Here is a 16,626-nt window from a genome sequence, read left to right as displayed (position 1 = left end):
CTGTCTCCAACTGTGGCTAATGCCGCTTACTAGGAAGTACCTGGCTGATCCCACAGAGTAGATCCAATTCCTTGTTGCTCACTTGCAGGGATAAGCAATGGGTTTCCCCAAGACTACCTGGCTAATAATTGTTTTTGGTCTTTTCCTCCAGGAACTTGTTCACACCCCTTGCAAGCATTAAGGTAACCTCTAAAATAAATTCAGTTCTTTGCTGGTAAGCTTACAGAGTAAAATTTACAAGTCAAGTCAGCTAGGACTTGGAGCCTTCCAAGCATATCTTTCCTGCAGCCTCTCTAGCTACAACTGAACCAGAATTTAGTCTGTATTTACAAACCCTCCACAGCAACTGCATGCATGCTTACAGGCTCCTTCCACCCTTCCCTCCGTACCTTAGCTTTGTTGCAGTGTGAACCACCCTGAAAGTTAATGACACCATAGGCATCAGTTGAGCTTTCTTCCGTGTGCATCTCTACTGACCACTGCTCAACTTCGTCTTTCAAATTTTCACCCATTTTGACCTCTGAGTATTTGATGGCAACACTGGGATCGGGCCAAGCATGCTGCCTGACCAAACGGCCACAGTAGCACCTGGCAAGAAATGTTGACACATGTAAGTTCTTCTTTTGAATGTTACTTCAATCATCACTACTAGCGTGAAACCCAATGTGGAATCGATGTCCCTAGCATAAGCTCTCCAGAAATGAATGAATAATTCAAGACTGAACACGAGCCAGGCCAATTTCAGCCAGGTTTGAGTTTGCTAGAATTTTTCAATTTCCCCTGAAAATATGGCAAATTTTCTCCAGCATATCTGGAGAAAAGACTAGTAGTTTTGATGAGATTTGATACTGATTTGCAGAAATCAGCATCACATTTTTACAAAAAGGAATTGAATTGAACTAGTGAGATAGTATAATTAGTTCACAAACGTTTTGGGGGGGAAAAAGTTCACACATCTCTACCTTGCCTCATCATGGGGCCTCAAAGATGTTTCTGTGACATAATTCCATGATGCTTATTTTATTCTTGAGAGCATGTCATGCCTGTGATACAAATGCTACCCTAACCCTGCTCCATCACCAACCCCTCACCCACCTGACTCAATTTCCCCCTTTAGCTCACCCAAATCCTAGTAATAAGAACCTCTTATCACCTAGCTAAGATCTACTATCCAATATAATCCTCATTTTCTGCTATAAGCTTTATCAAACAGCCAGGTTTTTGATTCCTTATGGAAACAACGATAATCCCTGGGAAGTCTCAAAGCCAATGGTTCTCTGTAATTGCACTTCCTTGAAATGAGGATTGCATAACTATTCTTCCTCTATTGATCATAAACTCCTTGCTGAAACATACGGCTCAAGATTCTGGCAACATATTCTGGGCACTTATCATAGGTTGCCTTGAAACTTATCATCAAGACTGTGAACTTAGAATGGGATTCTACTGGCAACTAGTTTCCCTTTCAGCTCTCCAAATATCCCAGCAGCGGGTTCTGGACCCACTGAGGTCTATTTAAAGTGACCTGGGGTAGGCCTACATGAAGGGGGTTACAATAATCCAGCCATAATGATATCAACTGTAGCAAGTTCTTTAGTAAACGTATGTGGGGAAACCCGGAGATGGCTATCACTGAAACTCTTGTTTTCTGCTTGTGACAGAATTAAATAGGTTTTGTAAACTACCCCAAGCCTTACTGGAATGGAATAAATAAACATAAGTAATCAAATAAAAAGAAAAAGAAAGAAAGAAATCCAAGTGTCTTTATTTCTGCCATTGGTTTACTTGTTAATAGAAGACAACCCACCGAACAAGCTGCTGGCAAATCTGGCATCCCGGAAGACATCTACATAAGAGAACACATGTTGTAACCACAGTTAGTAATCCCACATCATGTCATAAACTGTTAGTAATAATTTTTACAGACATATCCCACAAAATGCTATCTTAGACAATAACAAGTTATTAAGTGCCAGGACTTCTCGTGTGCATTCCTGAGGAGGTGATAGCTTGCATTTCCTTTCAGAATAATCTCCATGCAGGCTGCTTTTCTGGAGCAAAGTGTTTTTTGTATTCATTCAGTCTCTCTAGGCAATGTTGGTACACTCTGCCACCGAGATGGCTCCAAAACTCCCCTCTTCCCCACCCCCAAATAGTTTTCTAACCAACATTTAGGGAGAAGGGCTCTCTCAGCTACCCAGCCAGCACTATGCAGAGGTGATTAAAGTCACATTACCGCCATTAGCCACAGCGAGAAGCAAGCAGATGTACATGAAATTTAGGAATTCAAAGGCAACTAATGGCCAGCCCGGTGGAGGTGTTGCATTACCATGCAGTGGAACCTGCTTTTGATTTCCAGGCTGGGTCCTTTGCTCCCCGGGTTGGAATGCTACAGAGGCAACGTTCGCAATGCCTAGGGGAGTAGGAAGTCTTGGCCATTGCATAACAGGAACACTCAGTAACCCAGTTTAGAGCCCAGGGTTCAGGAAGGAGCCAAGGACTATACCAAAGCAAGTTGGGAGGGGATAAAACGAGGAAAAAATCTCCCGATAACTGGGAATGAAGGTTCGCGTGACCAGATCCCAGCCCTGGTTCTGAGTGAGCTGGAAGCCCAAAGGAGCAGGAGGAAACTGCAGGTTTAACAAACAAAAAAAAAAAGAAAAGAAAAGAAAACAAATACAAACTGCTCAGCTCTCTTGTGATCCTAATGTAGGGGTGGCTAACTCTGGCCCTCAAGAGCCACAAACAGGCCAGGTTTTCAGGATATCCATAATGAATATGCATGAGATAGTTATGCATAGAATGGAAGCAGGGCAGACATAGCTATCTCATGCATGTTCATTATGGGTATCCTGAAAACCAGGCCTGTTTGTGGCTCTTGAGGACTGGAGTTGGCCGCGCTTGTCCTAATGGAACAAACTGATTCATGGCTGATGACATCAGAACCTGTTTTTTTCTGCATTGGATTTCACATACTCAAAACAAAAAAGGGATGTCATCAGGATGGAGAATTTGGTCCCTGTCAAGAGATTGCAGCCCTGTAGCACAACCTTCTCATGCTTTCAAAATGAGAATAGAATTTTATAAGCATATGATCATACTTGGGGCCCCATACAAAAAGCTGAGCATTAAAACTGTGCACTGAAATTCAGCACACAGTTTCCTAATGCACAAGCTAATTTTTCTCCAGATACAGTAAGCTAACTGCATGCTCCTGCATCGTGAGTTAAAAATGCACAAGAGGCCCAGAAAAGCTTAGTGCACAGAAAAAACAAGTTTATGTGCAGAAAACTTGATTTATGTACATGAATCATTTTTTCCATGCGCAAAATAAGATTTATGTGCACAAAAATGTTTTCTGCATAGAGAGCAATTTTTGGGTGCAAAGCACGTTTTCTACACACAAAATCCCAACTAGAGGTCCAGACACCGAACTCCAGCTTTCACCGTAGACTAACATCAGCCCTGGAAACTTTACTCCACCTCAGACTTGGAGTTAAGTTTCCAGTGCTAAGAAAAGAGGAGGTAAGCCTGCACACCCCTCCTCATTGAGAAGTGATAACTAATGCCATCATTAGCAGGGAATTTTCATGCGAGGACGCTAACTTACATACACAATATTGTGCACACATTGTGCAAACTACCTTGCTGCATTGACAGTAGAGTTTGCGCACAACTGAGGGTTAAACTATGCGCACCTTTTTTCCATCAGCCGAGGGCTGGATTTAAGTCGACGGTGCCCATAGGTAGAGGACTTATGGTAAGGGGCACAGCAGGGGGGGGGTTTCCCAGTTTTTGGATACCTTCAAAATTTGGCACCCAAGGCATGTGCCTATGTTACCTATGCCTAAATCCAGTTCTGATCGGTCCCTCTGTGAGAAAGTGGGAGTATGTTCTCCTTTAACACATTTCTAAGATGTGAGAATGAGTGATTAAGAATACCCTGCACCTTATAAAATCACCGGCAAAAGTGGGAATAGTTTATAACAGGAAGTAAATGCCAGTTAATGCAAGAAAAAAAAAAGGTATTCCTGATAAAATGATGCAATGGATGACTAAAGGAATAGTGAAATGGTTCATGCGTTCTGCATTCTCTCATGCTCACCTTCCTCCTACAATGCATTTGCAATGCCTGATTTAATTAGAACCTAGTGCTAGACGCTTTGCAGATGACTCAATTCCCCATCAAGGGTCAGGCTGTAACTGCTGCCGAAACTACAATAATTTGCAATACACTTATAGGAATGATGTGCATGGATTGCAGATACTCATGGATAAGATGAGCTGCTTTGCATAAGAAAAGAACCAAAGTACCCACAAAAATCAAACTTGTCCCGCAACAACATTTGGAAATTATCTGCATTTTATGGGAACTAAAAGTAGACAAAAAATATCAGAGAGAGGAAGAGGTTTTGCTGTTTTTGTGGCTATGGCAAACAGAGTCTGCTCAAGAACCAGATGTGCAGTTTTAATTTATCATCGTAAATAGACTTGAGATAATAAATATCTTTGTCTTCTCACCTGGAACAAAGTCCCTTCACAAAGGGATACGAACTCTGTTTCGGCCACTCCAGCTGACTTACCTATGGGGGTCCTTTGAACTCGGCACAAAGCGCACGCACTCTCTCTTGGTGAACACACTTTCTATCCAAGATTTCTGAGACTAGAAAATAAAAATGGACCCCTCCCAATAAATCATTGCGTCCATCTCTAAGCCTTGATTTTACGATTTTACATTAGCACTACAGGGATTGCAAGCATATTTTGACATGGAAATTAAAATTGTATCTTAAATGTGCCAGTGATATTCTTTAGGAAATATTTAATAAAGCATTTATTGGGTCCCGTCTGCAAACAAAAAAATCCCCAACATTTCTCTTACTCTGTGTCCACGGCTACGATTAGAAAGAAAAAAAAAAAAACACAAACAAAAACTTTTCCCCTTTCAAGAACAATGAGGTGCTAGTATGAGAGTCATTGCCTCGCAATTTAAACATTTACTGATGAAAACCCATCGGGTTCCTATTTATAATTCGTTTAAAAGAAACATGAAGTTAAGCCGGTCGCCACCTCTGAAACCATGTCCTGTGGTCATTACCCCTCGGAATCCCCAGCTGCTGTGCAATAGTGAGGAAAGGTAAGGGCGATGCCCCCAGCTTGCATCCTCTGATGCATGCACCGGGCCCCCAACGTTGCAAAGCGCAATCGCCTCCTCTAGCAGCAGCAGCAGCAGCCGGCGGCGCGAGCTCCTACCATTGCGGCGTCGCCTTCCTTCCTGGGCTCGGAGCTCGAGCTGCTCCTGGCCTCAGCGCGCGGCGACGCTCCCCGGGTGCCCCCTCCCCGCTGGAATGCGGCTCTTCTGCCTGGCGGGGGCCTCCGGGCACCTTTTTTTCTCCGCAGGCTCCAGTTACCTGCAGGGCCCCCGCCCAGTCCGGCTGGGATCTGGCAGCAGCAGCAGCCGCTCGCCCTTCAAGCCTGCCGCCACCGCCAAAGAATTTGCAATCGAAACGGCACTCGCACATATTTTCTGCAACAAAACGATATTTGGATAAAACATGTTTCACTCCCAAAGTTTTCTTACTCACCGTATTAAACGATAACGTGATTGATATGAGATATACACATTTTTTGGACGAAAGGGAGAAAATGCCTTTGAAACTTTATCCTGGAAAAAAAAACCAAAACCACATTTGAAAATCACAAACCTTTCTCGACCAAGTTAGCAGAACTCCGATTGTTATAGTTAGGAAGAAAACAGCAGACAGAAGGTTAAAAGGCGACCCCACCATTAGCAAAGATAACATCAACGCTCAGCTCCAAGAAGCTGCAAGCTTCATCCCTTTGCTGAGGCCTCTGTTTGCCAACCAACCAAGGCATTTACTTGTCTGAGGCAAGTAGATTTGTGTTGGAAAGAGAACGATTCTACATTAACTCGTTTTTAAACGTTCTGGGATGGGGTTTTGTCAAGGGCACCATCTTGGCTGCTGCATGCATACATGGACGTAGTGAACCGCGAGTAGCAAGTGAAGAAGGTACTTACGGTAGGGAATGGTGCCCACTGGTAGCAAAAGTAGAGCTGGGGTTGTGCAGAACGTCTCCTCTAAAAGACACAGAGCGTGAGCAGGCATTTTTTTAATCCATATTGTTCTAGGGTGTGGATGATGCTCTATCGTGCTGCTGAGACTGCTTTCTGAAAAACCTGAACTCGTTAAAGTCTTCTCCATAAGGAAAAATAATTAACATTTAGTGAGTTTTTAAGCAATGCCGCATGACCAGGACTTGGAAAAACTACTGGGGGCTAAGGCAGTGCCAAACAACAGAGGCATATATTGAAAATGGTGGTCCCCTTCTTCAAAAGGTAGATCTTTCTGCTGATACAGTGCTAGTGGTAGATACAGATACAGGCTGCTTGAGGATCTGAATAGCACCTGAATCTTATTAGAGTGTTTTAACTTTGTTGTATAGACCTCATTTTGAAGTTTATCTTTACTAGTTTTATTAGATAAAAGCTAAGTTTCTTTAAATCAAGAACTGGATGAAAATCTGGTAACATGTATTGGTAGCGTCCCACTAGAACTCTACCAAGAGGAGTGTATCAGCCGTATACATAGAGAAGATGATTACAGTGCCCAGATGTGGGTTGCTGTATGGGTAATGCCCTGGTTCTATAAAACTGTAATGGAAAAAGTGTCCAAACAGCATCAAACAGGTGGCATGGAAAAACTGATTTCAATCCATCCCCTGTTCATCATCATTTGCCATACAATATATACATTTTCAAATTCTAATGTCTATCAAATGTCCATTTTAGAAACTGCAAAGCATAAAGGATAAATTTAAATCATATTTATTTATTTAAAAACTTTTCTATACCGTCACTAAGTTAGGTACCATCATAACGGTTTACAATAAGGCACAAATATTAATATTGGAAAAGATTATGAATTCTATCATTATACATGTGCCAAGACTTTACGGTAACAAAGTAGTTATAAAAACTCATAAATGGAAATGTTATGTTATGTCCGTTTATTTTGAGCGGGAATAAAAGAGAAACTATGTCATCTTATTCTAGATATTTGAGATTAAAGATTAAAATAGAATATGAAAAAGCAGCTTCAAAAGTGTTAGTCAAACATAAGAGCCCATTCTAACAAATATTTAGTCATGGTGTAGCAAGTGAGGACATTTTCTTATAATGCAAAGATATATCCCAATATCCAGACTGAGAGAATCTTTGCCTCAGCAGACCTGAAAAAGACTGACCAAGAACACATTAAGACAAATGCCTTTTAAATAAAAACACGGAAGCTTTCTTTAACCAATCACACTACCAAATTAAACCAGAGATACCATCTTAAGGTGTGGACTCTTAGAAGGTAGGATGGTGCTGTTCATGCTCTTGCTTTCATTCCTCATATTTTTGGGGAAATCCCTTAGGCCTTATGGTTAAGATAATATAAAACTATTATATTATATTTATATATTATATTATAAATCAGTATATAAAACTCGATAAATAAATAAATATTACCCATTTTTAGGTAATGTTCCCTCTCTTTTGGAGTTTATGTAGAAATAAGTTTCCATCTACCTTTCCTTCTTTTGTTTGGATGTTGAATTTTTTAAAATTATTTTTATTTTTATTTTTTTACTTTTGATTGCTATCTACATTGCCAAGGGAAATTATCTGCAATAATGAGGAGAGTTTTCCCAGAGGAGTCTCTCATCCAGCGAGATCCAGGGACCCTCCAAAAGTGAAGCCAAAGGAATGGATTTTCATTCATTCCTGGGAGGTAGTGAGGAGGAGGAAGTAAGAACTGCGGCACCCATCTGGTGTTAAGCACTAACATATCAGGATATTCTGGGAGGAGGCTGGGTGCCATGTAAGAAGCCTATTCATGACATCTGGATTAAAGTATTTATATAAAATTCTTTTATTCCTCCGCTTCCTGGTATCTGTCCAGCGTGGCTCACAATGATACAATCATAAAAACATCACAACAACGAAATATTACATAAAATAAATTAAAACCTAAATGCCTGTTCAAACAGCAATGACTTCAGGCCCTTCCTGAACACTTTTACTTCATGCTGCTCTCGCAGCTCTAATGGCAGCTTATTCCAGTCAAGCACTGCTACAGAACTGAAAACCCGTGCTCTCGTCTAAACCTGTTTAATTGGCGGGAGGAAGGGCCAGCAAATGGGCACCGTCTGATCTTAAAGACTGTTTTGGGATTACCAATCAATATAATTGCCTAACACGCATGGAAAGGCGCTTTTCAAAATTTTGAACACAATACTGAGCAGCCTAAAATGAGGACAACTAGACCTATTCCCATCATTTTGGGAGGAAGCCCCTGAAACTGGGATGGGATAAGGAATGAAAAATCTGATTAAACCATCCTTATACAGCCACAGATGTACTGGAAGAGGATTATGCAAGGGACCGTACTGAACAAGGACTTGCAATTTACCATTTGCTTCAATTTAAAATCAACAGTCAGAAGAGTTATGCTACAAGCACATCCTGAGTCCAGTTTTTAACTGTTAATATTAAAGACTTTGACAAAAGAAAAAAAGAAAAGCCACGCAGGCCCCCTCACCCTCAGTTGCCTCTTACCCCCATCACTGGTCTTGAAAGACTGAATAGGGTAAGACCATTCCCAGTTGCTGATGCTCCACCAGGTTGGTATTTTATTTTCTTGTATGGATGGACAACAAAACAGCCAGAGTTGCTCCTTCTCCATCAGGTCAGCACCATTTTGAAATGCTGGAGAAGGAGCAACTCTGGATCACTCCTGCCCTATTTGCACTTTAAGACCAGTGATGTTGTGTAAGGCATCCAGGGGATGGAGAAGGCCCAAGGGCCTTAAATATATTTTACTTTTTGAGGCACTGGGTTGTTTTTTTTTTTTCCAGCAGGGGTAGGGGGTCTAGTTTAATTTTTTTCCCATATTGTTGGTTTATTTCATTGAAAAACAGAACAAAATGGAAAAAAAAATTGTAAGTGCACAGCCCTAGTAAATGACAGAGGCCTTTCAAAGGATAGAAAGCAAAGGAGAGGTGCTGTTCGCATAATGAAGGACAAATGTAGCAGATGTAGATTGGAGAGTGCCAGCTGCAGGATCAATTAGGGGGCTCCTGGAATCCTTAAGAGATTTCTCAGGCAATGAGTCAAGGAGCCAATTCATAACTGACAAATAGAGTCAGTGCTACTGAAATTTTAATTTACAATAGAGGAAAACCAGGGGTCCAGCAGGTACCTTAACTGTGTGTTTTAATGCAAACACTGAACCAAAAATAAAGTGTCAGAACAAGGGTCACAGAAAAGATGACTTCAATAAAATGAATGTTAAGGAAGCCTGGTCAGTAAGAGAAGATTTAGGGGGTACTAATGCCTCTGTAGCAGGTTCTTGTAGCCTGATTGGCCACTGTTGGAAACCGGATGCTGGGCTTGACGGACCCTTGGTCTGACCCAATATGGCAGTGTCTTATGTTCTTACGCTCAGCAAGAAAAAGGTATTCAAATGGCAGCAAATCTGTGTGTCAGATGTGTTAACAAGCATCTATTCGGCCAGCAATAAGGGATGGATTTAATTTTTGAGAGCTGCAGGAATATCCTTTGCTAGAGAATTATTCTCATTTTCTGTAGCTCCTACTGACCATGAATGTTATCGGATATAATTTGACTAGGTCTCTTTTTTCATAGCGAGGGGAACATATAAACGCAAAGTGGAAGACTTAAATCGAGCATTGGCTTTTAGATGTAGCGCTCCTATTGTCAGCTATTTTAGAAGACACATGATCCTTGTCATGCACAGAGTAATCCAGGAACTGATGCTCAAAATGCCAGGTGACAATTTCCAAGTTTATACTATTTTTTTTTACTATTTTAAACTTAAGGAGCTGAAGGGGTTTATCTTTTATTGCTTTCTTTCCCTTTGCTCGTTTCAAACAGTGGAGCACGGTACATGCAATCTGGTGCTTGAACAGACCAGTGAAGGACAGGCACGAAGGGAAGCAGCAGACATTTAGCAGAGGGAGATGTCTTTCAAGACTTTTTTTTTTTTTTTTTTTTTTAATGGGTTCTTGGTCTTCAGATATGCACAGCACAACCCACGGTGCAGACTGGTGGTGAGCGTGCAGACTAATGTTGAAATTAAAAGCTATTTTTACCTTCTATTGCTGCATGGCACTAATCACCATGTAAAACATTCAATACAACTGACTTTTGGGTCAGTACTGGTGAAAAGTAAGAGTTCACTATAAGACTTCTTCTACCTGTCAAACAAAACAAACAGGTCAGACCACAATGCGTTTCTCGCCTCCTGCCCCTTATACCCTCGAGCTCAGCAGCCTCTAATATCTTAATCTTTTTCTTCAAGGGCTCAAGCCAAATCTCTTTATTCTTCACCCACCCTTCTGGTTCTACTGGAAGTGACTGAATTTTTCTTGCCACTGAAATAAAGTGGGTTTTCTTGACCTGTCACTTTCCTTCTGCTCCCTTGGACAGTAACTTTTAAACAGGTGCGTGGGCCCACAACCCAGGGCACATTATAAAATAGCCTGGACACGCAGAAGTGCGCTCAATTTTAAATGGACGGGCGCACAAATGCCGCATATACAGTGTAAGTGGGAAAATTTTACAAGGGATGCGTGCTGATGCCATTGCTACTTTTCACGGTTCGAGCCCAGTTAAAGGATAGGGCTCCAAACCTCACTAGTTTAATAGCCTCTCTTCCCCCCGTTGCCCTGACCCTTAAAACCCCACTGAAGTGCCTATTTTTTTTTTGTTTTATGACTTACACGTCATCCATAGCAGAAGTAAAGTTACACGGCAGGGGACCCCGGAGGACCAGTGCACATAGTTACACGCTCAGCTCTTGGCCAGGCCCCGACTATGCCCCCTTTTCTTCACGTTTTATTTGTGTGCGCAGCGGGAGATAACGCGTACACGGGCAGCTTCTAAAATCCACTCTGTGCGCTCTCTCATGATTTTGGCGCATGCCGGGTTTTTAAAATTCACCTATTGGGCTTTGGCTCCATCAGAGCCAGCATTGAGATCTGGCATGATAGACACTCTTTGCAACTTCCTGGGAATGTACCAGATCTCCCAGAATCCTTCAGTCATGGGCACTAAATCCAGCCACCAAGTGTCAGCATTGCACAGCGGCCATGAATCTCTCTCCTGTCTCCCCACACTCCAAGGCAGCAAACCCTTCCCTTGGCTGCATCCCCAACCCCGGCTAACCTGGGGAGCAGAAGACGGACATGGATATTGAACCCAAATCCTTCACATAGCAGTGCACAGCAATGCTACTGAATTGCCAGGCCCAGCCTTGAAATATTTGATGATTTTGTTGAAACTTGAAATAAGTGACTCCTTCCTGCTGCCTTGCACAATTTTTTTTGCAATTACCCAATAGGCTGGGTAATTTTCTTGTCTTCTTGATGGATTCATGATAGCTGGGAATGCATTCGGGGCTCCCCTATTACACAGGGAATGTTCAGCGAGATCATACCCACAGAAATGTTCTATTATCTTGCATAAACTTGAACATGTGTATCTCTCCCCTAGCAAGTTCCCTGAATTTGATAATGCAAAAGATTTTAATGTCCTGGTTTGTTCCCCGTTGGCAAGGGCAGAGATCTGGGGGTTTCTCAGGCTCCCAAATGTTTTGGGAGTTGAGATGAGTTTCACTGACGGAAATTAAGCAATTTAGGAAGACCTTAAAAACATTTTTTTCAGGAAGCCTTTGGAGGTTAAGAAGGAAGATTAAGATAGGAATGAGGGAAGGCAATGTGTGCCTACTAAGACTAATGAGCAGTCTAATATTTTGTATGCAATGTTACAAAGTTTAATATTAATTTGATGTTAAAACATTAAAACAAAACAAAAAAATTGTTTTATGCTGGTCATTACTCGAAAAATAGAAATTCAATTTTATAAAGGCTGCATGTATCAAATAAATATTAATCTATCAAAGATGACCGTAATACAAAAAAATGCAATGCACATATGCATTGTGCTAGAGGTCACTTTGCAGTAATAGTTATAATCATTGGTCCATCCATTGAGCGCACACTTTTTAATGTGAAGTACATTTCAAAGTATCAGTTTTAATTTTCCATTTTTATAGTTTTTAAAAGCAAATAAAAAAACAAAACTGACTCAGTGTTTCAATGTCAACAGAATCTGCATCAGGGGTAAATTGAATATAAAAATTGGCTCAAGATATCACATTCAAACTGGTTTCATGGCATTTGATTGCAGTTTAAAGAAAACCAGATTTCTTGTCCTGTATAATTAAAATGCATAAATGCATCACATAATGTCAAGTTTTGCATATAAAGCAAAACAAATCCCAATGTTTTGAAAAGCAATCAGATCCTCAAGAAATAATTTTCTGATCGCACTTTTGGGGAATATTGTCCTTCTGGATGTTGAAGCACAGGAAACACTGGACTATAATCACCATTTTTAAAGGGCTGAAGGAAAAGTACTGCCAATGAAATCTCTGATGGTACAGATCCTTAACACAGAGGTAAGTCCAAAAATAAAAAATAAAGCATAAATTATAGGATATACCAGTTAACCTTTTTGTTTAACCCAAACGGAGATACTGTTCCAGTTAAAAACCCAGAAATGCTTTTCACTGACATTTTATTATAAAATATTTTTGTTTATATGCTTTTAGACATTTTTATTATGAAGTTAATATGTATGATTTTTTTTTTTTTTAAGAGTATGTATATTTTATGTGACGAATACGTTCATGTAATCTGCTCTCAACTATGGAACAAGTGGAATTTAAGTTAAATTATTTTTTGTAAAGATATTCATTTTCCTACTGTCGGGAAAAGCAACTTTAAAATAAAGTACAGCATCAGAAAATCCCAGATTTTTCTGTGATTCTGTCTCTGGCAGTGGCAATGCTCTTTGTGCTCTTTCCTCCGCTTTGTTATTTATCTAACAAACTCAGATTCCAAAATGCAGAAGTGACATAAAAAAAAAAAAGTGTGGCAGAATATACCAAGAAGAGAAAACTGATCTGTTTTCCATTTTTTTCAGAAACACAAAATACTTCTGAGGGGGATAGAAATACATTTCAACTGTTTTTGGATGTGTTTCTTGGAGGCATTCTTGTTTTTAAGTTTTTATATCCAGGATTCCGATTCCAGCATTGCATATGTAGGAGCCAATCCTCCATATTAGAACGACTGAATCAGTCTTTTCGGTCACATATTTCCTCTTTATGGGAAAGATATGTACAAATAGAAAAACTATGAATCGGGACTCAACGTTTGGCAGAAGAAAAGCTGCATGGTGTTCAAACTCTGCTAAAAATGATAATTTTACAAAATACAATACTTTAAAAACTATTTAATTACTTTAAAAATTCATTTGACTGAAGGGGACATTTACAGTTTCTAAATATTGCCTAAGCAGGGTGGGACAAAAGGTTCCAACCTAAACCTGATTTCTTAGGATTTTGACTTACAATATATCGATGAATGGTAGCCCGATTTTTGAAAGCACCTGTAGCAGTTTTAACACAGCTCATGAAAATCTAGATAAGGAGTGTTGAAGCACAGGGGTGTGGTACTACATTATGTACATGCTGGTTTGCATCCTGTTCAACAGGTACAGTGGAAACCACACTGATTAGTTTTTTTGAAATGTCCTAACCCTCAGGTTCCACGCTCAGAACTGGGCATTTAAAGTTACAATGATTGACAAGATGCACCGTTCACCCTGAAACCTGACCAGTAACGACTGCTGGAATTCTACTACATCTGTCCAAATAGGTTCCTTGGCCTTTTTCTCACACACCTCCTGGATGTCCTGTCACTACTGGTGTGAACCTTGGATTTTTCTTTTTCTATTCTATCCGCACATTGCTAGTACCATCTAGATCTGTCATCGTTGTACTAGAAGAATGCATTTCTGCACCAATGGAAATTTGTGGACAATTTGCAAGAAGATGCTCCATTTTCAGTTTGCAACAAAAAGAGCTAAGAAGAGATGGGGTAGAACGGCAGGAGCATTCTGTGCTGCCAGGTGGGTGTGGCTATCAGAGCTGGCACATATCAGGTCCCAAGCAGAGACAGTTTTATTGCTAGCTATGGTAGCATTGGCTGTGTCACTAACAAGACAGCTAAATTACAGTCTTTCATATAAGCCCTGTGACAATCTAAACAGCTGAATCATCTGGTGTAATAACCAAAGAAGAAGTACAGATGCACACATAAACCAAATCTGGAAGAGCTTATACTAGATGTTATGGGCAATTTCTTTTTCAAAAAGGAGAAATAAAAGACATAACATGAACACACCTGTTAGGAGTACTGCATAATGAGACATTTAAGCAAGAGAAGAAGCAACTAGAAATTAGAAAAGCCCAATAAGAACTTTGATAATCAAACTCATGATAACTTAAGGTATTTCCTTAAAATATGCTGAATGGTAAAAAAGTAAAATTGGTTGTCTAGTTTTGAGGGATTGCTGTATTCATAAGTGCAAAAATGGGGATTCAGAAAAAGATTTTCAAATCCTTGCCATAGGAAGCAGTGGAATTTAAGTGTGCTATCTCAGCCATTTGTCTAGACCAGAGGAGAGACTGAAAAAAAAAAAAAAAAAGAAGCAAGAAGAGTAGTTGGTTCTTCTCGTCACCTCCAGTCAGCAATCTAGGAGGAGCGTCCTGGTAATTAGAGCCGTGGGCTGAGAACCAGGGAAACCAGGGCTCAAATCTCACTTTTCTCGCTGGCACTCTTTTGTGACCTTGGGCAAATCACTTTCTCTCCTACTGCCTTAGGGGCAGGGACTTACTGGAGCTGAACTCTTAAAATGATAAAAGGCACATTGAGCATCATTTGGAAAGGTGGGCCAAGAAAAGAACCCAAATCCATATCAGTGATGGCCAGCACAAAGGAGCAGAATGGCAGCCCACACTGTGGATGGCCAAAGGGAAAGGAAAAAATGACAGCTACAGGTCTGTAAACAAGAATAAATTTATTTAAAGATCTTTTTTTTTTAATTTTTTTTTTAAAGATTTAAGGATATATAAAATGTATACAGCATTATGCCTTAAGTAATACACTTTATCTTTTCCCATCAACATAAAACACCATTTCAACAGCTATTTTGTTCGTGCCTTAAGACTGTATCTATAAGATACACTACAGAATAAAAACATAGGACACATACATATTGCCCTTCAATTAAAAATTACATTTAGTACCTGTGTAACAAAAGATCCCAGCCTGAAAGTTCTGGAAGCCGACAGTGTCTTGATGTTTGAACATCTGAGCAATTTTAGGGACAGTTAAATTAATTTCATTGGCAGCAAGTTGCATTGCAGTCTCCCATACTTTGTAATAATTCTAAAACCACCATCCTTTTTTTTTTTTTTTTTTTAAATTAAAAATGTACCAGATGACAATAACATTAAATACACTTAAACACATTTAGAAATCTGCTTTCATATACTTGCATGAGGTCTTTGGAAAGTTTAACTTCTGAAGCTGTCATAATACATAAGAAAATGCACTTCCCCGTTTTTCGGTCATAAAAGGCAACAACTTATTTGTAATAACAAGTACTATATAAGTTGATTATAACGGCCTATCATGGCTTTATATATTACTATTCAACAATGAACTGATGAACATGAAATGTAAAAAAAAAAAAAAAAAGGTAATTTCATTCAGCACAATTATTTTGTCATAAATACTTCTTTACCTAATTTTGAATTGTCAACTACCCATCATCTCCTGCAACCACTGATTGTGGCTCAACAGTTCTCTTTTCAGAGGTCCTCCAAATAAGTACTTATTACTGTAGCACACATTTCAATTCCATTTGTAGCAGCTGGCCTTCGATTTCTGAGAACTTCATAGAGGAAAGTAAATAAAAATATCTCTAAAAATGTTCCTAGGGAGCTGATAGGACCAGGGCTCCAGTCATGCCACTACAGCATCAGGCGAACAGAATGCTGTGATTCTTTGGTGCTGCTGCCTGGCTCACTTGTCAATTCTGGAGACTCATCCTGAGGGAAAAGCACTTTGTCAGGCGTATAGTCATTCCTCTTCAGATCTAAAAAATAAATAAATAAATAAATAGGCAAACGAAAAAAAAAATCACTGTGTGTAACAAAACATCTAAAACAATGATTTACATTTTCTAATGCTGCTGTCAGACACTGACCTCACCATCCATCAAAAGAAAGTTATGTTTACTGTGGATCAGATATGTGTTACTCCAACATATATCATCTTTGTTCATGTATTTGAAAACTCTGAATACTTTTTAAGTTACAAATGGAAGAAAAAAAAAAAGCAGAATTTGCATCTCTGATAACAGGACATGGGCTTACTTAATTCAGTGATCAATCGAAAAAGCATTAGGGCCAAGAGATTCATTCCGTGCAGTAAATGGCTTTGGAGTGTAAGAAATGCCTTTGTGAATCAGCCCTCAAGTGTGTTTCACAAATTAGAGACATGCCCTGCCATATACTGTTGTACTTTTAACATTTTCAGTGATATAAAACACCCACTGATTGCTTTAAAACACAAAACAAAAAAAAAACCAGAAAAGTCCACCTTTTATTTCTTTTACTCTAC

The 16,626-nt window shown here is 39.9% G+C and overlaps 2 protein-coding genes and 1 long non-coding RNA gene across 6 annotated transcripts in view; 1 reads left to right on the top strand and 2 right to left on the bottom strand.

The window, feature by feature from the left end:
- The window catches only part of LOC115075156 (transient receptor potential cation channel subfamily M member 7-like), a 73,520-nt gene extending 68,141 nt beyond the window's left edge, over positions 1 to 5,379 (bottom strand). Inside the window, exons 1-4 of the mRNA XM_029575376.1 lie at positions 5,254 to 5,379; positions 4,584 to 4,663; positions 1,808 to 1,846; positions 390 to 588 (exon numbers count right to left, since the gene is read on the bottom strand). Coding sequence (XP_029431236.1) covers positions 390 to 588; positions 1,808 to 1,846; positions 4,584 to 4,663; positions 5,254 to 5,256 — 321 coding nt within the window. The 5' untranslated portion in view covers positions 5,257 to 5,379. The remainder of the gene's footprint in view (positions 1 to 389; positions 589 to 1,807; positions 1,847 to 4,583; positions 4,664 to 5,253) is intronic.
- Positions 1 to 16,626, top strand: part of LOC115075158 — a 162,468-nt gene that overhangs the window by 23,902 nt on the left and 121,940 nt on the right. Inside the window, exon 4 of the long non-coding RNA XR_003852447.1 lies at positions 13,700 to 14,996. This is a non-coding gene — a long non-coding RNA (uncharacterized LOC115075158). The remainder of the gene's footprint in view (positions 1 to 13,699; positions 14,997 to 16,626) is intronic.
- The window catches only part of LOC115075157 (transient receptor potential cation channel subfamily M member 7-like), a 251,239-nt gene continuing 249,612 nt past the window's right edge, over positions 15,000 to 16,626 (bottom strand). For all 4 annotated transcript variants that reach the window (XM_029575380.1, XM_029575377.1, XM_029575378.1 and 1 more), the window contains one exon: positions 15,000 to 16,099. In XM_029575380.1, coding sequence (XP_029431240.1) covers positions 15,975 to 16,099 — 125 coding nt within the window. In that variant the 3' untranslated portion in view covers positions 15,000 to 15,974. The remainder of the gene's footprint in view (positions 16,100 to 16,626) is intronic.

Source organism: Rhinatrema bivittatum, chromosome 13 (genome assembly GCF_901001135.1).
Source record: "Rhinatrema bivittatum chromosome 13, aRhiBiv1.1, whole genome shotgun sequence".
In the NCBI taxonomy this organism is placed as follows: domain Eukaryota; kingdom Metazoa; phylum Chordata; class Amphibia; order Gymnophiona; family Rhinatrematidae; genus Rhinatrema; species Rhinatrema bivittatum.
The sequence above is the reverse complement of the archived record's forward strand: the minus strand, read 5'-3'. Positions and strand labels throughout refer to the sequence as shown.